Source organism: Schistocerca nitens, chromosome 10, assembly GCF_023898315.1.
Source record: "Schistocerca nitens isolate TAMUIC-IGC-003100 chromosome 10, iqSchNite1.1, whole genome shotgun sequence".
Taxonomy (NCBI): Eukaryota; Metazoa; Arthropoda; class Insecta; order Orthoptera; family Acrididae; genus Schistocerca; species Schistocerca nitens.
The window spans coordinates 227,322,351-227,348,867 of record NC_064623.1 but is presented as its reverse complement, the minus strand read 5'-3'; the positions used below and the strand labels follow the sequence as shown (position 1 = coordinate 227,348,867).

Below are 26,517 nucleotides of genomic sequence, written 5' to 3'. Positions count from 1 at the left end.
CTGCGAGCATTTGAGGTGACAACTATTACAAAGAAATTCATTTTGTAATAATAATAACGCGTTTATTTTAGCAATAAATACGAATAACTTACATAAAATATGTGTAGCCCCTCAATGGCTGCTTTCCGTGTAGCGAAACAAAACAATGTGTCCACACAAAATACGCCCTTCCTCCTCGGCCGTACAATCGCGTCTCTTTCGATCCTTTTCTACTTTCATAGACATTAAATAAAGATGGTATCGCTGCATATCCGTTGTTTCAAGAATATTAACTATATCTTTTACACTAATTATATTCATAAAATACGTAAACTACGATTTACAACCGCTAAAAATGCCAATATTTATGTGACGTAGCGTCACAGATCCCGGTGTGGTTCTAGAATTTTTTTTCATCTACATCTACATTTATACTCCGCAAGCCACCCGACGGTGTGTGGCGGAGGGCACTTTACGTGCCACTGTCATTACCTCCCTTTCCTGTTCCAGTCGCGTATGGTTCGCGGGAAGAACGGATGTCTGAAAGCCTCCGTGCGCGCTGTAATCTCTCTAATTTTACATTCGTGATCTCCTCGGGAGGTATAAGTAGGGGGAAGGAATATATTCGATACCTCATCCAGAAACGCACCCTCTCGAAACCTGGCGAGCAAGCTACACCGCGATGCAGAGCGCCTCTCTTGCAGAGTCTGCCACTTGAGTTTGTTAAACATCTCCGTAACGCTATCACGCTTACCAAATAACCCTGTGACGAAACGCGCCGCTCTTCTTTGGATCTTCTCTATCTCCTCCGTCAACCCGATCTGGTACGGATCCCACACTGATGAGCAATACTCAAGTATAGGTCGAACGAGTGTTTTGTAAGCCACCTCCTTTGTTGATGGACTACATTTTCTAAGGATTCTCCCAATAAATCTCAAGCTTGCACCCGCCTTACCAACAATTAATTTTATATGATCATTCCACTTCAAATCGTTCCGCACGCATAGTCCCAGATATTTTACAGAAGTAACTGCTACCAGTGTTTGTTCCGCTATCATATAATCATACAATAAAGGATCCTTCTTTCTATGTATTCGCAATACATTACATTTGTCTATGTTAAGGGTCAGTTGCCACTCCCTGCACCAAGTGCCTATCCGCTGCAGATCTTCCTGCATTTCGCTACAATTTTCTAACGCTGCAACTTCTCTGTATACTACAGCATCATCCGCGAAAAGCCGTATGGAACTTCCGACACTATCTGCTAGGTCATTTATATATATTGTGAAAAGCAATGGTCCCATAACACTCCCCTGTGGCACGCCAGAGGTTACTTTAACGTCTGTAGACGTCTCTCCATTGAGAACAACATGCTGTGTTCTGTTTGCTAAAAACTCTTCAATCCAGCCACACAGCTGGTCTGATATTCCGTAGGCTCTTACTTTGTTTATCAGGCGACAGTGCGGAACTGTATCGAACGCCTTCCGGAAGTCAAGAAAAATAGCATCTGCCTGGGAGCCTGTATCTAATATTTTCTGGGTCTCATGAACAAATAAAGCGAGTTGGGTCTCACACGATCGCTGTTTCCGGAATCCATGTTGATTCCTACATAGTAGATTCTGGGTTTCCAAAAACGACATGATACTCGAGCAAAAATCGTGTTCTAAAATTCTACAACAGATCGACGTCAGAGATATAGGTCTATAGTTTTGCGCATCTGCTCGACGACCTTTCTTGAAGACTGGGACTACCTGTGCTCTTTTCCAATCATTTGGAACCTTCCGTTGCTCTAGAGACTTGCGGTACACGGCTGTTAGAAGGGGGGCAAGTTCTTTCGCGCAGTCTGTGTAGAATCGAATTGGTATCCCGTCAGGTCCAGTGGACTTGCCTCTGTTGAGTGACTCCAGTTGCTTTTCTATTCCTTGAACACTTATTTCGATGTCAGCCATTTTTTCGTTTGTCAGAGGATTTAGAGAAGGAACTGCAGTGCGGTCTTCCTCTGTGAAACAACTTTGGAAAAAGGTGTTTAGTATTTCAGCTTTACGCGTGTCATCCTCTGTTTCAATGCCATCATCATCCCGGAGTGTCTGGATATGCTGTTTCGAGCCACTTACTGATTTAACGTAAGACCAGAACTTCCTAGGATTTTCTGTCAAGTCGGTACATAGAATTTTACTTTCGAATTCACTGAACGCTTCTCGCATAGCCCTCCTTACGCTAACTTTGACATCGTTTAGCTTCTGTTTGTCTGAGAGGTTTTGGCTGCGTTTAAACTTGGAGTGAAACTCTCTTTGCTTTCTCAGTAGTTTCCTAACTTTGTTGTTGTACCACGGTGGGTTTTCCCGTCCCTCACAGTTTTACTCGGCACGTACCTGTCTAAAACGCATTTTACGATTGCCTTGAACTTTTTCCATAAACACTCAACATTGTCAGTATCGGAACAGAAATTTTCGTTTTGATCTTGCTAAACAGATAAACCTTCCTCCCTTTTTTTATATTCCGATTAACTTCCATATTCAGGGATGCTGCAACGGCCTTATGATCACTGATTCCCTGTTCTGCACATACAGAGTCGAAAAGTTCGGGTCTGTTTGTTATCAGTAGGTCAAAGATGTTATCTCCACGAGTCGGTTCTCTGTTTAATTGCTCGAGGTAATTTTCGGATAGTGCACTCAGTATAATGTCACTCGATGCTCTGTCCCTACCACCCGTCCTAAACATCTGAGTGTCCCAGTCTATATCTGGTAAATTGAAATCTCCACCTAAGACTATAACATGCTGAGAAAATTTATGTGAAATGTATTCCAAATTTTCTCTCAGTTGTTCTGCCACTAATGCTGCTGAGTCGGGAGGTCGGTGAAAGGAGCCAATTATTAACCCAGCTCGGTTGTTGAGTGTAACCTCCACCCATAATAATTCACAGGAACTATCCACTTCTACTTCACTACAGGATAAACTACTACTAACAGCGACGAACACTCCACCACCGGTTGCATGCAATCTATCCTTTCTAAACACCGTCTGTACCTTTGTAAAAATTTCGGCAGAATTTATCTCTGGCTTCAGCCAGCTTTCTGTACCTATAACGATTTCAGCTTCGGTGCTTTCTATCAGCGCTTGAAGTTCCGGTACTTTACCAACGCAGCTTCGACAGTTGACAATTACAATACCGATCGCTGCTTGGTCCCCGCATATCCTGACTTTGCCCCGCACCCGTTGAGGCTGTTGCCCTTTCTGTACTTGCCCAAGGCCATCTAACCTAAAAAACCGCCCAGCCCACGCCACAGAATCCCTGCTACCCGTGTAGCCGCTTGTTGCGCGTAGTGGACTCCTGACCTATCCAGCGGAACCCGAAACCCCACCACCCTATGGCGCAAGTCAAGGAATCTGCAGCTCACACGGTCGCAGAACCGTCTCAGCCTCTGATTCAGACCCTCCACTCGGCTCTGTACCAAAGGTCCGCAGTCAGTCCTGTCGACGATGCTGCAGAAGGTGAGCTCTGCTTTCATCCCGCTAGCGAGACTGGCAGTCTTCACCAAATCAGATAGCCGCCGGAAGCCAGAGAGGATTTCCTCCGATCCATAGCGACACACATCATTGGTGCCGACATGAGCGACCACCTGCAGATGGGTGCACCCTGTACCCTTCATGGCATCCGGGAGTACCCTTTCCACCTCTGGAATGACTCCCCCCGGTATGCACACGGAGTGCACATTGGTTTTCTTCCCCTCTCTTGCTGCCATATCCCTAAGGGGCCCCATTACGCGCCTGACGTTGGAGCTCCCAACTACCAGTAAGCCCACCCTCTGCGACCGCCCGGATCTTGCAGACTGAGGGGCAACCTCTGGAACAGGACAAGCAGCCATGTCAGGCCGAAGATCAGTATCAGCCTGAGACAGAGCCTGAAACTGGTTCGTCAGACAAACTGGAGAGGCCTTCCGTTCAGCCCTCCGGAATGTCTTTCGCCCCCTGCCACACCTTGAGACGATCCCTCTACCACAGGTGAGGGATCAGCCTCAATGCGGGCAGTATCCCGGGCAACCACAGTCTTAGTCCGATCAGGGGATGCGTGGGACGAGCTGGCCGTCCCCGACAAACCCCCATCCGGACCCCCACAGTGATGCCCATTGGCAACAGCCTCAAGCTGTGTGACCGAAGCCAACACTGCCTGAAGCTGCATCCGAACACAGCAGTTGCAGTCCCTAAGTTACTGCGATTTTTCCCTGTGTCCTACGGGGGTTGGAACTGTAATAGTGGCAACTACTTATTTACAGTTCGTACAAAATAGATACGTGTTTCAAAGTTTTACTGACCTTCAAAGTAGTCACCAGCATTGTCTATAACCCGTTTCCAGCGATGTGGAAGCCGTAGGATACTCTTAGCAGTGCCAGTTGTGTTGACCGTTGGAGCGGCGCGGTCTGTTGCGCGACGAATTTGTAGCAGTTCTCAAGCGAATGCCGTGAAGCGTTTTCTTCAGTTTAGAAATCGAGTTGAATTCACGAGAGCTTAAGTCAAGGGAGCGCAGTAGGTCAGTAGGTGGTACAGCACTTAGCAGTCCCATCAGTCAAACAAATCAGTAACAGCTTGCACTGTACGTGCTTGAGCATTGTCCTGCAAAGTGATGGTAAGGCTCTGCAGAAAGTGTCATCACTCTATGCTGTTCATTTTTGGAACAAAACCTACGACCAGCTTAGAGACAGAAGTACCCGTTAGGAGAGTGAGGCGAAATTGGGCGTTAATGGGATATGACAGCAGCGAATGACGCGAGAGGCTTTTGCTATCAGCACGACATGGGCTGCAGCACCTCGGTTCGACCCTAGACGACTGGAAAACGAAGACCTGGCCAGATGAGTCCCTGTTTCAGTTGCTGAGAGCTAATGGCGGGGTTCGAGTGTGACGCACCGCCACGAAGCTCTTGACCAGGTTGTCAACATAGCTCTGTGATGGGTCCATAATGGTGTGGGCTGAATTCTCGGCTACTTTCCTCTACTTGGAGACCACTCGCAGCCATTCATAGACTTCCTGCTTCCAAACAGCAATGCAATTTTTATGGATGACAATGTGCCGTGTCACTTGGCCGGACTTATTCGCAATTGGCTTGAAGAACTCTCTGCACAGTTCGAGCGAATGATTTGGTCACCTAAGCCTCGCAAACTGAACCCCACCGAAGATGTACGGGATTAATCGAGAGGTCAGTCCGTGCACAAAGTAGTGCACTGGCCACACTTCCGCTGTTACGGACGGAAATAGAGGCAGCAGGAGTCACTATTTCCGCAGGGGATTTGCAACCACTTGTTGAGTCGATGCCACGTCGCGTTCCCGCACTGTGGCCGGCAAAAGGAAGTCCGATACGATATCAGGAGGCACCCCACGACTTTTGTGACCCCACTGTCTGCGATGTCTTTCGGCAGTTCATCATGTCTTCTGCTGTTTAGTATCTAATAACCGTTAAAAAACGATATTCCTCAATAAATGCGTAAGGGTTCAAGAAAATCGTGACTAGACAGTCCTGTAATACAGCGTCTCACACCGCTTGAACTCCTTAGGAAACCCATTGAATGACAACTTTCAAAATCTGACCTCCTGTTTTTGTTATTGCTACAATTAATTGCGCTACATACTGTTCGTTTTGTACAAACTGTGTTACAAATCGATATAAATGGTACTGTAGGCATCCATCAGATATCGCATTCAACAGTGCAGTTTACTGTTCAGTTGGTGCACTTCTATCTCGTGCATAACAAAAATGAAGATCAGTGTGACGACAGTATGTACTGTGGTACTGTTAAATGGTTAAGGTATGCGTCCACTGACCGCAGTGACGCAGTAGTTGGTCTCATTGCCAGGTAGCTGCAGAGGGTTGGGCACGTCTGCCTCGACCATCTGACTCAACCAGTCACGTAACGCGTGTTTGTATACGACTGGCAATGCCGCAACTCTGTACTCGACTGTGGATATCGTTTGCACTTCACAGTCGGTTGCTGGCTACACTGGTGGCAGCTGTCGGGCACCTCCTTTCGCCGACTTCGCCGCAGGTTACTGGCTACGAGAAAAACGTCTCGCTCAGTCGTGTCCCCAGCCCAACTGATTACTACGATCTCAGTTCTCTTCCTGTCAATGACAATTATTGTTGATGTTTCTACTGCTGTGAAGTCTGTTCAGAAGCAGCTGAAGACACAACATGTTGTCACTGAGTAGCACTGTTTCGTTTACGAAAAGGATGTTGTTTACATACTGGTGCTGATCCCTCAGTCGAAGCCAGTCCATGTTTTGCGAAACAGTGTTTCAGAATATAAGTTGAAGAGCATCAGAGATAATGTTCACATGTCGTGCGCTCCAGTCTTCATTTGGCTGATTTGCTTGCAGTACAGTCTTTCATTCGTGTTCATGTGTTTAGTTTAGAACGTGTGACGTGTTGGCGGTACTTCTGTTGTTTACATGTGCCTCCACGAGATATTTCTGTGTGCAAACGTGTTCATCTAAGAACTTTTAACAGCAGTAGTCAGAGAAATCACGGTGCAAGTGTCTCTTTTAAAACAAAATTAGAGAAGATCACAGTGAATGTATGCTTTTTCCATAAAGTTGTCAAATATTAGGAAACACACATAACAAAAATAATTTACCAAGTATTTTTACATATCATTAACATCATGTTAAGAAAACATGTTAAGATATGTCAACAAAAGAATGTGAATGCCTCGATTTTTATCTGAGAGACTCCGTGTGTGTAAGGGAGCGGGGATGGTGATCACCAATCATCATTCATTCAGTATTTGCTTCTGATGAAGCCATGTATTTGTATTATAACTAATTTCTCTACTTCTCATTTGTGTTGCAGGTCGCAGCCCAATTCCACACCCTCCATCAGCAACCAGGGAAGTGATAGAACTGTTCGAATGAAGAACATTAGGAGCTTCTTCAACTGTTGCTGCCGGTCTTACGTTAGTGACTGAGTGGTATCTACAGCAGATAGTGATTACCCGGCAACTGGACTGGACTTGACGTGAAAGATTGTGTTTCTTTTTATACGAGCATTATATTTTTATACGAACAGTTTGGTGTAGTTTCGCAAATTACATTCAGTTTTATGCAGACTTTTTTTATAATATAAGAGTTAGTTATCACCGCTGTAACATATTTCATGGGAAAATTGCTTTAATAGGGAGGTTGGCGCAGTGTAGAACATATCGAAAGGTTTTAAGCTTTAATACAGTAGGCAATAGGTAAGCGTCTTTGTGATAAAATCGTCTGAGGTTATTCGGCGTAGCGAGCGCAGGGCAATTAGGCAAAGAAGTTAGTGGGCGTGCCGAGCAGAAACCACTCCGCTGCGTAGTTTGACAGGAAGGAGGAGTCCCTGGCGGCTGACAAGGTGGCGGCAAAGCGAGGCGCCAGCATGTACAACCTGAACGTGAACGTAAACCTGACGCCCGGCGGCGTCGGGGGCGGACCCGGCGGCCTGCTGGGGGTGGAGGGCGCGTGCACCACCCCCAAGACGCCCGAGATCCTCAACTCGCTGATCGCCATGTCCAACCCGTTCGACGGCTACCCCACGGCGGCCGGCGGCGGCGCCGGCGTGCGCGGCGCCGGCGTCGCCGGGGGCGGCGTCGCGGGGGGCGGCGTCGGGGGCGGGCCGCGCATCGCCTCCGTGCCCCCGGGTCACAGCAGCCTCGGTGATGGCGGCTGCGCCAGCGGCGGCGGATCTGCGTCGCGGTCGCCTCTGTCCAGCCCCACAGGTAAGTGCCGTACCCCGACCGGCCGCGACATTACGACCACCTACCCAGTAGCCCGGACGTCGGCCGACGGCAGCGACGCGTCGTGGCGCGGGAACAGTGAGGTCTGGGTAGGCAGCTGGCGCCACATCTGCACTCACACGTCACCTAATTCCGGGCAGGGGCGATGAGCTCTGACGCCACGTTCAACCATCTCCAGGATCGATCGGATTCAGATATGTCGAGTTGGGGGGATAGCACATCAAATGGAACTCGCCACTGCGTTCCCCGAACCACTCCATTACACTCCTGGCCGTGTGACGTGGCTCGTTATCCTGCTGAAAAATGCCACTGCCGTCGGAAAACGTGACCGTCACGAAGAGGCGTAAGTAGTGTGCAGCCAGTGCACGATACCCCTTAGCCACGGGGGCCCACACGAATGTCCCCCAGAGCATCGTGGAGCCGCCGCCAGCTCGTCTCCTTCCTGCAGCGCAGGTGTCAAGGAGCAGTTTCCCTGGAAGACGACGGATTCGCACACTCCGATCGTCACGATGGAGAAGGTATCGGGGTTCATCAGGCCGTGCAGCGCTCTGCCACTGCCCCCATGTCCAGTGGCGACGGTCGCGTGCCCATTCTAGTCGCAGCTGCCGATGTCGTGGTGTTAACATTGGCACGTGCAGGGGTTGTCGGCTGTGGAGCCCCATCGTTACGACTGTTCGGCGCACAGCGCGCTCGGACACACTTGTACTCCGGCCAGCGTTAAAGTGATGCTAGTTCCGCCACAGTCAGGCGCATGACCCGTTTTGCAAGTCTGCCCAGCCCACGACGTCCGACATTTGTGATGAGGGGCGACCGTCCAACCCCACGACGTCTGGACGTGGTCTCACCTCTATTTTGCCACTTGTTGAGGACACTCTTTACAGCACTCCTCGATGCGACAAGTCGTGCAGTTTTCGCAGTGGTCGTGCCGAGCCCCCGGGCCACCACAATCTGCCCTCGGCCGAACCCAGGCAGATGTCACATCTTCCCCACTCTACACGCGGACAGCACGCTCGCTGCGTGTGTCTGACTAGCAGTCGCTCCTCGCCAGGTGACGCTGCTGCCTACTGGACGGGTTTGTATAAATAGTAGGTCGGTGGTCGTAATGTTGTGGCTGATTATTGTACCTTACTAGTCTGATAATAACACCGTCGCATAACCAGGATAAACATCGCCCTTCTATGGATTACTGGGTGGCACGATCCATTACTGATTAACGTGTCTGCAGTTGTCAGTTTCCGAAAACTTCCGCATATCATTCGGTAGCGTTGTTCATTAAATAGGGTCCCGGTAGCTGTAGTTAGCCTCATCAGTCGCAGGGTATCAAATACGATACTTTTAGTTTTCATTCTCTGACACATATGCAGTTGAACTTTGCGTGGCCTGTGGTATCATGTAAACAGTCTTCGCCACTTGCGGCAGCTGACTTATTCGTTCTTCTGCCGAGCAATATGAGGGGTCAACACTAATTGGAAGGTTCGGATTCCCCGACTGCACAGCACGTCTCGGCGAAATAAAGGTAAAGACATTTGTTTTTCTAATTACATGTGTTTTCACGTGCCTTGATATTATATTAAAACTGTGCAGATATCCCTCAGTTAATAGCGAACTGTAAATTAATGCTATAACGGATTTATCGACTTTAAACTGGAAGGTACCATATGTGATACCTCGCGACTCAATGCCAACTTTGTTTACGTAGCTGAATTGTGGTTTTATTTTTTTTCCTCGTCGTCACCGGGCTTCATTGATAAATAGATCATTGAGTTCGTTGAGAGAAATAATCCAGATGAGTCTAACACAGAGTTTGATGAACCTGATGACGAAGATGACACTTTGCTGCAAACCGATCAAAAGTGAAGAAGGGCATAAGAAGAGGAAACTGTGCATCTTGCTCAAAATCGAGAAAGAGTTCTGGAAGCATGCAAATGAGAAACAATAATGTTTGCCATTTTCAGTTTCCCAGTAACCTCCAATCCAACATCACTGCCAGCAACTGAGCAGTCACAGACGAACTCAAGAAGCCATTTGAACGTACTTCCAAATACTGTCTCGGTTCATTTTTTGAGGATTTGTCTCATTTCAGAAATATTAGGAGTTTCATAAAAACAGGAAAATAGCTTCATTCTACTGTAGGGGAAGTGCACAACTTTTGGGGAGTCAGTATTGTTGCAACACTTTTGGGCGTACCACAACGAAGAATGTGCTGGGAAAGGACAACTAGGTACGTACTAACTGCAGACAATGTTTCAGGGGACTGTGTTTAAATTCTGAGGAATTAACTGCCATCGGCTGAGGACCTGCAACTGCTGAATGTTTAGATACCAAGTTTGTAGAAGAGGCGAGGCTAATCGAATGTTGCGCGAACATTGAACCAGACAAACGCGCAGCGGCTCCCGGCATGCCTTGCTCGTCAAACGACGCTAGCCGGCTGGGCTACAGCAGCTGTTCGAGGGCTGCGGTCTCGTACGTTAATTTAACGGGACGCGCAAGATTCGAGTTTTCTAAAACGGTTGAGAAGTGCCACGTACAGAGCAGCATAGGTTACATCTGAGCACGCACTGCAATTGTGCGAAAGATAAGCAAAATCGGTGGGTGACCGTTTGCGTGCGTGCTTCCCTTGTAAAAGCGAAGATTTTAGTGTCGGAGAATGTGCCACCTGTTGGATTGCGAGGCGGTGTAATCGTTCATAGTAAGTCACCATTATACTTCCGAGTGCTCCAATGGGGCGACAGAACCCGGTCGACGTCGTCTGTAGAGAAGCGACTGGAGTCCCAGAGGAAGGCTGCTGGGAAAACTGAGTTGCTTGTCTGTTTGTGTGTACGCAGGCACCCCGCCGTCCGTGCAGCACATGTGCTCGCAGCTGATCAAGGACAGCCTCAAGATGACCATCCAGAAGAAGCGGGAGGCGACCGGCTCGGCGCTGCTGGACGACGGGGCGTACGGTCCGGAGCGGGGGCCCAAGGCGGCCAAGCGCGAGGGCGACGACGAGGTAGGTACTCCAGTGTCCACACCTCTCCAGCACGGCCGTCAGCGGAAATCTTCCCAACAGGGGGCATAATTATAAAACTGCCCATTTTGATATAACTGACAAGGAGAATACGGCAAGTGCCATAACACAGTTTCCCAGAAACTTCGCTGGAGAAGGAGTCACAATAAGCCAACACTTGCCTTGCCTCGGCTTATCCGTGGGTACTCCACCGTTCCCGAGAAAACGACGGTCAAAGTCTTCCACGTACTTTAGGCGCCTTTCAGCGATTAAGTAGTTCTACCGACGTGGTCGCACAGTCGTTACCTTCGTGGCCCTACACTTTTGAACAACTTTTTATTTTTGTTTCTCATTTTTATCTTCCCGTGTCCGTAAACGAATGTTTTCCGACGTATACCGAAATAACGTTCTCCGTACTCGTCAGCAGATTGTATGTCTGGTGAATGGATTAAAAAAAATGAGAAAATTATTTGAAATTTCTTTGAATTACTTGCAACTCCTTTAGTGTATCTTCATTCGTGATCAACAACAAGCACCAGTTTTTTGTTAAAGTGATCCTTTACGCCTGGCTTGCCATGAAATTACTGCCAACACGTGAAATATCGAGCAGTGTTGACCGCGCGTCTGTCCCGGGTGAGATTCCTACGAAGAAATGTCACCGTGGCAAACGTACCTTCGCGCGAGCCTCGTCGTGTTCGGAATTCCTTTGTTCCGAATGTCTCTGCGATCGATATTCTCCAAAGGAATGCACCAAATCTTCCTGAACAATAAACAACAATAATTAATGGCAGAATTAAGTATAAGAACATGATAATTTAAAAAGATTGTAACCCCTGAAAATACCATAGACAAGTACATGATACGAGGTATGTCCACAAAGTAACTTCCGTTTCGTTATATAAAACAAACGAGTACAGATACAGCAAAAATATTTATTGTACAAAAATCTACAACTGTTAAACTACTCTTCTACATAGCTTCCGAAATTTTGTATGCCTTCTTCATAGGTTGCCGCCTGTGTATTCAACCACGTGGTAACACGTTCTTTCAGCTGATCATCACTGAAGTCTTGACCACCGAGGACACAAGTTAGGTGTAAGAAGAGATGAAAGTCGGTCCGGGCTGCACGGAGGTTCATCAAACGCGTCCCAGTCAAATTCCCGTAACACTTCTTTGGTCACATTCGCCGTGTAAGGTCGGGAATTATCGTGGGAAAAAACAACACCTTTTGGCAGTAATCCTCGGCGCTTGTTCTGTATTGCGCGGCGCAATTTCTTAATAGTTTTGCAGTAACCATGTGCATTGATTGTTTGGCCTCGTGGTAAGAAATCAATCAGCAAAATGCCTTTTCTGTCCCAAAAAACGGTGCACACGACTCTTCGAGGCGTCATAATTTACTTAGGCTTAACCTTCGTTTGGGATGAAGTGTGCCTCCATTCCACTGACTGCCGTTTTGTTTCAGGGGAGTCGTACGATACCCATGTTTCATCCCCCGTGAACATCCGAGAAAGAAAACCATCGCCTTCTGCATTGTAGCGTGTCAAAAACTGAAGTGCACTGCCCCATCCGTTGTTTTTTGTGTTGTTCACTAAGAATTTTGGGTATACAATGTGAGCAAAGTTTTCCAAATTTTAGCTTTTCAATAACAATTTCATGAATTAGTGATCGTGAGATTTGCGGAACTTCCACAGGAAGGGGCTTAATCTTCAGTTGTGTGAACCAGTTCATCAGTATCCACAGACGGGGATCCACTTCGTTCTTCATCGTGCACTTGATTATGTTCTTCACTGAACAGTCTGACCCATCTTCTACCCGTTGAATTTTGTCCGTAAACCTCGCAGATTTGCGGATGAATTTCCTTTGGTTTAACTTCCTTTGCATTTAGAAAACGAATCACAGATCTGATTTCACACGCGGCGGCATTTTCAATTACGGCTGACATTATAAAGAAGCACAACAAAGCACACCTCGGCAGCAGCGATCTGAAAATGGCGTACATGACTTCTCCTTGAGTCAGAGTAACCGCCGCGCATGCTTGCATCTGCGATCGTAGCGCTGCCGCAGATAGAAATAGAAACGGAACTTAGTTTGTGGACGACCGTCGTAATTATTGTGAAACGCAGTCCGCCTGCTCAGTTGACTGGTAACGTGCTTGTCTCCCATGCAGCGGGCCAGGTATCGATGCCCGGCCGGGCTGGAGATCTCTCCGCTCGTTGACTGGGTGTTAAAGAGTCCTCACCATCATTTCGTCGCCATCACTGGCACCCAAGTCTCCCACTATGGCGGCGACTGAAGTAAGACTCGCAGTCGGCGGCCGAACGTCCCCGGATGGGGCCTCCCGGTCAACGGTGCCATACGATCATTTCATTGTGAAAAGCAATTGTAATTTTACAGTTAGTACAACGCCATTGTATCCCCTAACTTAGTAAGAAACATTCGTATAGTAAGCTTCTACGGACATCGGTAGAAAATTAGATATAAGAAGTAAAATAAATAAAAGCAGTACACGGGTTTAGAACACGGAGCACAAAACTGAAACTGCGATGCTACCCACTGAACCACCACTTTGGCTGACATTATCGCGCGCTAGAACGCAGTCGGTTTACTTCTTGAGGAACTGTCGAGTATTTACGGATAAGCCGAGACACGTGTTAGCTTCTTTACTCTCCTCTTCCACTGAGCCAAGCTTGCGGAAAATCTGGTTGTGTTCTCCTCGGAGTCCGCGTGCTTGCAAGTGTGCCATGCGCCAGTAGCTAAGTTTCAGAAAAAAAGGTAGACAAAACGCGTAATACTGCAAACGACTGTTAGTTATCCATCTAGTATTTTAAGGTATATCACTATTATATGTAGACGGTATGCAAAGCACATCATTTTAACTGTGTGTGAAGGCATCACGTATTGGTGACAAATGAAAATTTGTGCCAGACTGGCGCTCCGACGCAGATTTCCAGCTTCTCGCAAGCGGTCGCCTTAAACACGCAGGCTATCTGAACGCACTTCCAAGACCAGTCCAGACATTCATATGTCATACTGTCGAGGGCCAAAGTGACAATCCTAATACTAACGCGGAATACGTTTGTTCCTTGAGAGCCTGAGTAGGAAAGCAAGTGAAGTTGCAAGTGATAGGGTTGTAGACAGTACGATGTACGGAAGTCTTCCGCGTTCGTCTTGAAAGCGTACTCGGACAGCTGAGATGGTTACGGCGATCACTCGCGACGAGGGGTAAGTTCGGGTTGGAGTCCTGGTCCAGCACAATTTTCATATGTCGGCAGTAGGTAATATCTTCATACCTAAGGCAGCCAATGTCAAAAAGATTGTGCAATTGTGAACAAATTCCATAGAGTTATCAACTTATGATTAGTCTACTGTTTACGGAAAGCCAAAGCTTTTGTTGTAATTGTTTATTTTCGTTCGGCAAACCAAGTACGGCATCTTAAATGTTTTTGGTAAACGCATTTATAGATCCGTCTACAGTTTTGAATATGATTGCATATATGAATGGAAACTAACTGCAGGGAAAGTTATTTAGCTATTGTTCGACAAGCAGATAATACTGACACTCGCAAGTCTTTATATTTGAACGGTGTACTCCTCGCCAGAAGAACTGTGCTGGGACTCCTGCAATAAGAATAGGTTCTTTGTTGTCTTAGTACGAGGTTGAAAGGTGATGGAGTGCGTCGATACTTTAGTGAGATAAATTTGTGGGCAAATGATTCATTTAAGTAAGAAAGACCTACTTTCATTCCTCTTACGTCATCAGTTGTTATTTTCACTGTTGTATTACGACACCAACTGTTACTGTAAACTATGATTACGTACTGCGCGACGTACACTCCTGGAAATGGAAAAAAGAACACATTGACACCGGTGTGTCAGACCCACCATACTTGCCCCGGACACTGCGAGAGGGCTGTACAAGCAATGATCACACGCACGGCACAGCGGACACACCAGGAACCGCGGTGTTGGCCGTCGAATGGCGCTAACTGCGCAGCATTTGTGCACCGCCGCCGTCAGTGTCAGCCAGTTTGCCGTGGCATACGGAGCTCCATCGCAGTCTTTAACATTGGTAGCATGCCGCGACAGCGTGGACGTGAACCGTATGTGCAGTTGACGGACTTTGAGCGACGGCGTATAGTGGGCATGCGGGAGGCCGGGTGGACGTACCGCCGAATTGCTCAACACGTGGGGCGTGAGGTCTCCACAGTACATCGATGTTGTCGCCAGTGGTCGGTGGAAGGTGCACGTGCCCGTCGACCTGGGACCGGACCGCAGCGACGCACGGATGCACGCCAAGACCGTAGGATCCTACGCAGTGCCGTAGGGGACCGCACCGCCACTTCCCAGCACATTAGGGACACTGTTGCTCCTGGGGTATCGGCGAGGACCATTCGCAACCGTCTCCATGAAGCTGGGCTACGGTCCCGCACACCGCTAGGCCGTCTTCCGCTCACGCCCCAACATCGTGCAGCCCGCCTCCAGTGGTGTCGCGACAGGCGTGAATGGAGGGACGAATGGAGACGTGTCGTCTTCAGCGATGAGAGTCGCTTCTGCCTTGGTGCCAATGATGGTCGTATGCGTGTTTGGCGCCGTGCAGGTGAGCGCCACAATCAGGACTGCATACGACCGAGGCACACAGGGCCAACACCCGGCATCATGGTGTGGGGAGCGATCTCCTACACTGGCCGTACACCACTGGTGATCCTCGAGGGGACACTGAATAGTGCACGGTACATCCAAACCGTCATCGAACCCATCGTTCTACCATTCCTAGACCGGCAAGGGAACTTGCTGTTTCAACAGGACAATGCACGTCCGCATGTATCCCGTGCCACCCAACGTGCTCTAGAAGGTGTAAGTCAACTACCCTGGCCAGCAAGATCTCCGGATCTGTCCCCCATTGAGCATGTTTGGGACTGGATGAAGCGTCGTCTCACGCGGTCTGCACGTCCAGCACGAACGCTGGTCCAACTGAGGCGCCAGGTGGAAATGGCATGGCAAGCCGTTCCACAGGACTACATCCAGAATCTCTACGATCGTCTCCATGGGAGAATAGCAGCCTGCATTGCTGCGAAAGGTGGATATACACTGTACTAGTGCCGACATTGTGCATGCTCTGTTGCCTGTGTCTATGTGCCTGTGGTTGTGTCAGTGTGATCATGTGATGTATCTGACCCCAGGAATGTGTCAATAAAGTTTCCCCTTCCTGGGACAATGAATTCACGGTGTTCTTATTTCAATTTCCAGGAGTGTATTTTCACTTGATGTCAAATATAAACTTGGTCGAGTTTTGTTACATTCCGCCCTCAGTATTCTGTCGCAAAACTGTTAACTATCCCTGTGGTGTCACCGCCAGACACCACACTTGCTAGGTGGTAGCCTTTAAATCGGCCGCGGTCCGTTAGTATACGTCGGACCCGCGTGTCGCCCCTGTCAGTGATTGCAGACCGAGCGCCGCCACACGGCAGGTCTAGAGAGACTTACTAACACTCGCCCCAGTTGTACAGCCGACTTAGCCAGAGATGGATCACTGACAAATACGCTCTCATTTGCCGAGACGATAGTTAGCATGGCCTTCAGCTACGTCATTTGCTACGACCTAGCAAGGCGCCATAGCATTTGATTATTTTATATTGTGGTTATAACATGTAGCATCAAGAGAGATGTTCTACAATTGTGGATTAAAGTTAAGTATTATATCAACTACGTACTTTATTTGCTACTATTAATTCCCTTAACTTTTCCAGACCTCACGCCAGTCAGCGTGTAATTAAACGCGTGCATTTCGGCCTCCTCTAGCAACACAGTGTTGGCTCTTATGCCAACACTTCAATGCCAGTGTTTGTTCTCACAAGTGAACTCTTCGCGCTAGACGTTAAGCACGCCTCTCCCCTCTAGCTCCCTGCCCGCCTGGCATCGCCTTCCAGGAGTACGGTACGTCTTCTCGGCTGTCGCCACTGCTTTGTCCCTGCGTCGTTTTTGACGATTTTCATTTCTGGCAAGATATGACTTCGCACGATTTAACGATAAATGCAATAATCTTTCAATAACTTCGTTTTCTGAGTGGTGCTTTCTTCTAATGAAACTGCTGTGTACTCTGGGGTTCGGTTTCAGGACTAAGGTGACATCTGAGGTTTCCGCAGATATGACCACCTTACAACATACTCTGATGAGCCACCACCTATTTAAAAGCGTGTCGGTCCACTTCCGGAGCGCAATTCAGCAGTGATTCTGCGTGTCACGGATTCGACAAGTACTTGAATGGCTTGTAGAGGTTTTCAGCACCAGATGCTTTTGTGTTAGCAGAAGAGCCAACACCGTGTTACGAGTGCAGGCCGAAATGCACGCGTTTTAGCTCACGCAGGCTGGCGTGAGGAGGGAAGAACTATACTGACGTGAGGTCTGGAACATGACAAGGAATGAGAATTCAGAAAGCGGACTAATTAGTTTCATACTTAACTTTAATCCATTAATGATGAACGTCGCACTTGACGGTACATGATTCACAATATTATCTGCTCAGAATACATTCTCGAAGTAATTATAGTAACTGAATATGGCGCCTTGCTAAGTCGTAGCAAATGGCGGAGCTGAAGGCTATGCTAAACTGTCGTCTCAGCAAATGAGAGCGTAAGTAGACAGTGAACCATCGCTAGCAAAGTCGGTTGTACAACTGGGGCGAGTGCTAGGGAGTCTCTCTAGACTAGACCTGCCGTGTGGCGGCGCTCGGTCTGCAATCACTTATAGTGGCGACACGCGGGTCCGACGTATACTCACGGACCGCGGCCGAGTTAAAGGCTACCACCTAGCAAGTGTGGTGTCTGGCGGTGACACCAGAGATGCCAAAGAACTTGGTTTACATTGAAAATATATGTTATTTGAGAATTAATTTTGATACGTACCACGCATACGATAACTTCACCAAAAAATCGGTGCTGATAGTTGATGAAGAATTACCCTACGAAACGTTACTGCATGCTCGCAGTTGGGCAATATTCCCGATGGCTTTCCAGAAGCACATTGCAATTTTGAAGGCTGCAGGATAAAATTCTGCCCAGCACAAGCACTGCGTGGTTGGCACTACGCCGTCCCTCGTGACGAATTCGCAGCAATCGTACTGGGAATTCTTTTCACAAAAGAATTATTAAAATTTTAATTTTAGTTCTTCACTAATGAAACTAGTTTGAGATACTTGTGTGACTACCTGTTTCTTATGTCTTATTGATTTACTGCCCTTGTTGACAGTCCTATTCCTGCCAGTGTCCATATGGAAAATTAAATAAAAATAAAAAAGTGCAGAAGGCGTTTCGGAATCGAACACACGCCCTCCGCTCGCGTGCCAAACGCCTCGGTCTCTGCGCCAGCGGCCATTTCTTTGACTACCGTTTACCTTTTTGGTACATAAGCGACAGCCGTAACAGTTGCTTGCAAAAATGCTCAGCTTTCAGTTATCTGTCGGTCCCCTCAATTTTGAGTCGATTGCGAGTCATGAAATTTAGGTGTGGTCTTCTCAAAAACGGGGGATTTTCTACTAAAATATTTTAGTTTTTCCGTTTAGGGGCTAAACAGGCCACCTGCCAAATGTGGCCCGAATCGGTTGGCCGTGTCTGAGGCGTTCTCGAGACAGGCGCAACGTATTTACGGTCGGCCGCAATTAAGGGCGCACGCAACATGCTCCACGTTACGCTTCCGCCGATTCCCGTTAGTGTGAGCCTACTGTGCACCCGCACTGAAGGGATCAGTTGGTCATCCCAACCTTAATTACGTACACTGATGACCGAAAAGCCAAGCGAATGCAGTGGGCCGGCCATGTGGCCCGAATGGAAGATCACAGATGGTCTCGGAAGCTCCTGGATTTCACACCTACAGGAAAGAGACCCCCAGGGAGACCCAAGAAGCGTCGGAGGGATGGCCTCCATGAAGATTTAAACAAAGTGTCAATAGATGTGGACAGATGGCGGATAGCAGCAACGGAGAGAATACAGTGGAGGAGGAAGCATGTAGCAGCGTGCGGTCCACTGGGCCTGATCACGTAGAAGAAGAAGAAGAAGAAGAAGATGATGATGATAATGATGATGACCCAAAAGTTAAGACCGCCTACCTAACAGCGCGTTGGTCGACTTGTGGAACGCAGTTCAACAGCGACTCTGCGTGCCGTGGATTGGACAAGTGATCGATGGGTTTCCAGAGCGTTGCGGCCCCAGACGCCTACGCACAGCTAATTTACGGACGGTTGGTTTGTGACCGCGGAGCTGGCCCCAGACAGCGTCCCAGTTGGGTTTCATCGGAGTCAGATAAGCCGACTGTGATTACAAAGACGTGAACGTGAGTCCACTATCGTGCCCCTCAAACCGTTGCAGGAAGATTCTGGCCTTCTGGCACGGACACTTATCTTGCTGGAAGATGCCATCGCCGTTCGGGAAGACATCGAGGATGAGGCGTTGCACAGCCGCCGTGGTGCCTTCGACTGCTCCTCCAGGGCCCCCTGGAAGCCCGGCTGAATGCTGGTGCCGGCGGCCTGCGTCCGTGTTCACAGCAGCCGCTCGCCTGCAGGGCTCCAGACAGACGGGACGCCCTGGCGCTCTGCCGCCTCGCCAGCGCCGCGCCCTGCCTGCCCTGCTTCGGAGAGCGGCCGAACCGCCCGTCCCTGCCTTCTGTGCTGACGCTCCAGCCTTCTCCAGCCACTCTCCACAGGCCCTGACGACAGCAGCGCCCCAGCAGCCCAGCAGTTTGCGAGACGCTCGCTCCTAGGCGCTGCGCCACCTCAACATGACTGTTGTCAAAGTTTCTCAAGTCGACGGATTTCCTCATTCGCACCGAGAATAATTTCCCATTCGTCTCTGCTCTGCTCGTAACACTTCTCTCGACGCGCCACGTGCCCTCGGCGCCAGCACTCGGCACACAAGCTCGCGGTGGGCGATGGCCATAATGTTGTGGCCCATCAGTGTGAAGCTACCAGGTTTTCACAAAAACTTCATTACAGTTCCCACACTGAAGGCGGAACTCACAATATTTGAACAAATAATATTGGATATCGAAAAATAACGAGCAAATAGCCAATTCGACAAACAGGAAATATACGCCATAAAAGACGTATTCAACTTTGATGATATCTGCAGCTGTTTCTCTGCATACAAAACTTTCCATTTGATCACGTTAACGGATTTATTCCACTACCTTCGTACTCTCTACTTTTTTTTAACGTCGACTGCCGTAGCTAAAGTTGAACAAAATATGTTTTGAAACCTCTATTTTTTGCGGTTAGTCAAGTAAACTGTACCCCAGCACCACACGAGTAGACGAACGTGGGAACGTGGTAAATCTTCCAAAATCTGCCTCTAACTTGCCGGTAGACCTGACCTTCAAAAGCTGAACCCTTGAAATCGTCGTCGTCAGTCACATTTGTGTGCAGCCGTGCCGGTGGCCCGTACAGATCGTCGGGCAGCGTGTCGCGCTGGCTTGCACCAAACTGAGTTAGAGGTGATCTTTCAGTTCCTGGAGTGAACACGATGTTTCTGTAATCTGGAGCTCAGCACTGCAGCAAGCAGTGATTGCTAGAACTTCATGAAAAAACCGTAATAAATAAACATCCGGTATCCAGTTTCCCAGGAGGTGTAAGTTGACAACCAGACGACAGTCAAACTCGTTCCGTAGTTTTACGTGTCTGGAGTTACCGCATGGACTGCTCTGCTGCGCGGCTTCACAGTTGAAGCCAACTTGCTCAGAGGTGAACACATACAAGGCGACTTACACAAATATTAAAAAAATACACTAATGGCCATTAAAATTGCTACACCACGAAGATTACGTGCTACAGACGCGAAATTTAACCGACAGGAAGAAGATGCTGTGATATGCAAATGATTAGCTTTTCAGAGCATTCACACAGGGTTGGCGCCGGTGGCGACACCTGCAACGTGCTGACATGAGGAAAGTTTCCAACCGATTTCTCATACACAAACAGAAGTTTTTCGGCGTTGCCTGGTGAAATATTGTTGTGGTGCCTCGTGTAAAGAGGAGAAATGCGTACCATCACGTTTCCGAGCTTTGATAAAGGTCGGATTGTAGCCTATCGCGATTGCGGTTTATCGTATTGCGACATTGCTGCTCGCGTTGGTCGAGATCCAATGACTGTCAGCAGAATATGGAATCGGTGGGTTCAGGAGGGTAATACGGAACGCCGTCCTGGATCCCAACGGCCTCGTATCACTAGCAGTCGAGATGACAGGCATCTTATCCGCATTGCTGTAACGGATCGTGCAGCCACGTCTCGATCCCTGAGTCAACAGATGGGGACGGTTGCAAGACAACAACCATCTGCACGAACAGTTCGACGACGTTTGCAGCAGCACGGACTAGCAGCTCGGAGACCGTGGCTGCGGTTACTCTTGACGATGCATCACAGACAGGAGCGCCTGCGATGGTGTACTCGACGACGAACCTGGGTGCACGAATGGCAAAACGTCATTTTCTCGGATGAATCCAGGCTCTGTTTACAGCATCATGATGGTCCCATCCGTGTTTGCGACATCGCGGTGAACGCACATTGGAAGCGTGTATTCGTCGTAGCCATACTGGCGTATCACCCGGCGTGATGGTATGGGGTGCCATTGGTTACACGTCTCGGTCTCCTCTTGTTCGCATTGACGGCACTTTGAACAGTGGACGTTACATTTCAGATGTGTTACGACCCGTGGCTCTACCCTTCTTTCGATCCCTGCGAAACCCTACATTTCAGCAGGATAATGCACGACCGCATGATGGAGGTACTATGCGGGCCTTTCTGGATACAGAAAATGTTCGACTGCTGCCCTGGCCAGCACATTCTCCAGATCTCTCACCAACTGAAAACATCTGGTCAATGGTGGCCGAGGAACTGGCTCGTCACAATACGACAGTCACTACTCTTGATTAACTGTGGTATCGTGTTGAAGCTGCATGGGCAGCTGTACCTGTACACGCCATCCAAGCTGTGTTTGACTTAATGCCCAGGCGTATCAAGGCCGTTATTATGCCCAGCGGTGGTTGTTCTCGGTACTGATTTTTCAGGATCTACGCACCCAAATTGTGGGAAAATGTGATCACATGTCAGCTCTAGTATAATATATTTGTCCACTGAATACCCGTTTACCATCTGCATTTCTTCTTAGTGTAGCAATTTTAATGGCTGAAATCACTCAACAGAGGAAAGTCCACTGGACCTGACGGGATACCAGTTCGTTTCTACACAGAGTACGCGAAAGATCTTGCCTCCCTTCTAACAGCCGTGTACCGCAAGTCTCTAGAGGAACGGAAGGTTCCAAATGATTGGAAAAGAGCACAGATAGTTCCAGTTTTCAAGAAGGGTCGTCGAGCAGATGCGCAAAACTATAGGCCTATATCTGTGACATCGATCTGTTGCAGAATCTTAGAACACGTTTTTTGCTCGCGTATTATGTCATTTCTGGAAACCCAGAATCTACTCTGTAGGAATCAACATGGACTCCGGAAACAGCGATCGTGTGAGACCCATCTCGCTTTATTTGTTCATGAGATCCAGGTAGATGCCATTTTCCTTGACTTCCGGAAGGCGTTCGATACAGTTCCGCACTGTCGCCTGATAAACAAAGTAAGAGCCTACGGAATATCAGACCAGCTGTGTGGCTGGATTGAAGAGTTTTTAGCAAACAGAACACAGCATGTTGTTCTCAATGGAGAGACGTCTACAGACGTTACAGTAACCTCTGGCGTGCCATAGGGGAGTGTTATGGGACCATTGCTTTTCACAATATAAATGACCTAGTAGATAGTGTCGGAAGTTCCATACGGCTTTTCGCGGATGATGCTGTAGTATACAGAGAAGTTGCAGCATTAGAAAATTGTAGCGAAATGCAGGAAGATCTGCAGCGGATAGGCACTCGGTGCAGGGAGTGGCAACTGACCCTTAACATAGACAAATGTAATGTATTGCGAATACATAGAAAGAAGGATCCTTTATGGTATGATTATATGATAGTGGAACAAATACTGGTTGGAGTTACTTCTGTAAAATATCTGGGAACGATTTGAAGTGGAATGATCATATAAAATTAATTGTTGGTAAGGCGGGTGCCAGGTTGAGATTCATTGGGAGAGTCCTTAGAAAATGTAGTCCATCAACAAAGGAGGTGGCTTACAAAACACTCGTTCGACCTATACTTGAGTATTGGTCATCAGTGTGGGATCCGTACCAGATCGGGTTGACGGAGGAGATAGAGGAGATCCAAAGAAGAGCGGCGCGTTTCGTCACAGGGTTATTTGGTAAGCGTGATAGCGTTACGGAGTTGTTTAGCAAACTCAAGTGGCAGACTCTGCAAGAGAGGCGCCCTGCATCGCGGTGTAGCTTGCTGTCCAGGTTTCGAGAGGGTGCGTTTCTGGATGAGGGATATTGCTTCCCCCTACTTACACCTCCCGAGTAGATCACGAATGTAAAATTAGAGAGATTCGAGCGCGCACGGAGGGTTTTCGGCAGTCGTTCTTCCCTCGAACCATACGCGACTGGAACGGAAAAGGGAGGTAATGACAGTGGCACGTAAAGTGCCCTCCGCCACACACCGTTGGGTGCCTTGCGCAGTATAAATGTAGATGTAGGTGTAGAAGGCAGCCTTGGTAAAATTTGAGCGCAATTAGACGACGGCGTAATCGAAAAGTTTATGTCTCAAATACATTTATATCTTTGGTATTTTTTTTTGTACTGACTTTATTAGTGACTTATAAAAACACATTCGCAAATATCTCACAAACGGCTTGTTTCCGGATCGTTGTTGGGTAATTTTTCCCTTCTGCCGTTTTTCGCTTCAAATTATGGTTACACGCTATACACAGATTTTGCTCTTTGATGGCTGCGGCACTCCTCTCCGCTTCTTGCCCAAGACAGCCGCTTGTGTCATTTCGGCCCTAAACCGGTGTCGGCTGCACCAGGCAGGCAACCACACGACCAGCAACGTACAACTGCTGCCAAGCAAAACTTTTAGTTGCTACCACACGTTTCTATTCTCATTTATGTTGCACATAAGATGCTGTGAAATCGGATCAATGTTTTGGAAATGCGCAGTAACTTTTAAATGTTTCAGCTTCACACAGAATTCAGTTCTAGCGAGAAAACAGTTTTAAAATTGTTTCCGGTAGTCTCATATGAATTTTCAAACTTTGCAGCTGACGCCCGAAGACGAAGAAAGGCGAAGAAGGCGAAGAGAACGAAACAAAATCGCTGCGACGAAGTGTAGGCTGAAGAAGAGGGAGAGGACCGTGAATCTAGTACAGGTAAGCTCGGATACATACTGATTCACGCCGAAACACGTGCGCAAACATGGCACCAGAAATGAGGTCGAAACAACATATGTACAAGAATAATACTGCTGAAAATTTTTTTGTCTGTAGGCAGGAGAAATTCTGTTACTAGAGTTGCTGTAGACACCACATGTTAACATTTAATCGGACATAGAGTAAAACTAACAATGATGTTTATGTACGGTGTAATAATAACAACGGATATAGGGTTGTTCATCGTAAATCATCACTTGACAATATCTGCATATGTTCTTCCAATTCATTCCCTTCATATGTAAATGACAAATACACAGTTCTGTGCAACCATTGATTCCATTTTGCTGATAATTTCAACTCCAATCTTCCACCAAGTACAAGAAAAATCTAAAAACATAACAGCCTGTCATGAAAAATAGCTTCTTGATTCTCTTACATTAGTAATGTCTGCAGTTAAAAATTACACATTATCATAATAGTATGTTTTACAGTAAAAAGTAAAATATTTAACTCAGTCAGATTTTTAACATGCAAAATTATTTGCAAAATTTTGTGAAATATTAATTTTTAACAATTACTTTCCAAATATACTAATTTGTGCTTAGGTGCTTCATTATTTAAATCACTAGCATTTACGGAGGCTTGATTCTAAAGTTGATTCATTTGGTACCTGCAACTATCTTATGAACCATGTTAAATATTATTATCTACTAAGCCATCTATAGTTTTAGTAATTCGTCATAGCGTTAGACAGTGTTTATTTTAAGGACTTCCTATTACCTAATTTTGTATAAAAATAACTCCACTACAAAATCACAGTAGTGTTTGTAAATTTCACATCTTTTATTACAAATCCATAATATGTTATTAAAATATGATCATTGCAGTGATACATTATGATCATCATCAGTAAGCAAATAATTCACAGCTCTTCCACACAACATTAAGTAATGGATAATAGGGAGTCATATAATAGTGATACAACACCTAATACACAGTACTGAGCAGTACAATAAACAAACCACGTATTGGATACTCTTATACTAAAACCAAGGCTGCTACATTAAAGTGGTGTTTTTGCCCTCCTGTGTTTTCTTCGCTGTGCTCAGTTTAATTTTGTGTTTGGCCATCAATTATTAATTTTGGAGTCATTGAAAATGAGTGATGAAGATTATGAAGCAATTTTTAAACCAAGATGTCACCTCTGCTATTGTATACAAAAGCAAGTGATACAATAAATTCTGTGCTGTTTACGAGTGGCAATATGATGTGGTGATAGTGCCGATCGAGGTGCTTCAGTATGTATCGATTCAGTTACTACCGTCAGTCACCATTCAGTTACTACCATCATTCACTGTGCCGAGAGTCTTCATGGAATTCACTGTTGGTCCAATAAGCCAACCATTATTTGGGCTGACTTTGTATGTTACAGCATTCCATATTTGTTGTTTACATTGTATCCTTTTTATGTTTGGTGCTGTCCTCATCTTATGCTGCACATTGTCTAATATCTGCTGCCACTATTTTCCCCATCCATTGCTGGTTGTGGTGCCAAGTCAACTATTACGGGGTACAGGATGCCCCCGAGCTGTCCCTCCTTTTCGTAAGAGGCTCTTCCTTAGACTATCCTTTTCACTGTTTGTTCAGTTTGTACATTATCAGTACGTTTCATTTTAAACATTCTTCATTGTACCACAATTCAAATGCTTTTCATTTCAAAGACTCAAAGGAAGTCATTTTCATGCGAAGATTGTTCTCTTACTTTCCTCATTCGGGAATAAAAACGTTATTTCACTACACAAACATGTACGTCGCCACGCGTCATGCCGTTAAGCCACATGGAATTGTAATAATTGTTATTTCATTAATTAACAAATAGCTAATGTCAGCCCTTGGTCATTGTCAAATACTTTCACAATAAAAACTGTTATCCTTACAGCGCATTGCGGTCCACACAACAGCAGGGGGAAAGAAGAACATGATATGTTCTCTTATTAAAAAGAATTATGTCTCTCAGCTGCATCATTTCTACTTTTATTTTCTTTGGTACGCGAGCACCTTGCTCACTGTAGCTGACATAACAGCAAAAACTAACGTTAAATGTTGTATGCACAGTCCAAATTGCACTCTACAGTCAGTTGTGCCAAACTGACTCCAATGACCGACCACTGCTGCAGGGGACCGCCCCACCCCGCCCCGCCGCACCAGCTGTCGTCTTAAAAGGACGCCATTCTCACCATCGGCGGCCATTCAGATTGATTCTCCTTCAGGGCTCGTCGCCGTGGCTGATGCTCGACTGCAGTAACTGTTCTCCTCCACAGCAGTACTTCACACAGACACACAGTATCAACATGACTATAATTAACATCAGTATGATTATAACTTAAAATTTTATAAAAAAAATATTGTTTGGGTTGTCTTAGCACATGTTAGCTCCTAATAGACTATATTTGCTTAGTTCAGGTTTTAGAAAGTGCTTCTGGTGTAAATATGACTGGAAAACAGCCTGTGAAGAAA

General features: G+C 47.1%; 1 protein-coding gene across 1 annotated transcript in view; it reads left to right on the top strand.

The window, feature by feature from the left end:
* Positions 1-26,517, top strand: part of LOC126210035 (activating transcription factor 3) — a 547,777-nt gene that overhangs the window by 509,856 nt on the left and 11,404 nt on the right. Inside the window, exons 2-5 of the mRNA XM_049939137.1 lie at positions 6,818-7,552; positions 7,604-7,712; positions 10,556-10,719; positions 23,890-23,997. Coding sequence (XP_049795094.1) covers positions 7,373-7,552; positions 7,604-7,712; positions 10,556-10,719; positions 23,890-23,997 — 561 coding nt within the window. The 5' untranslated portion in view covers positions 6,818-7,372. The remainder of the gene's footprint in view (positions 1-6,817; positions 7,553-7,603; positions 7,713-10,555; positions 10,720-23,889; positions 23,998-26,517) is intronic.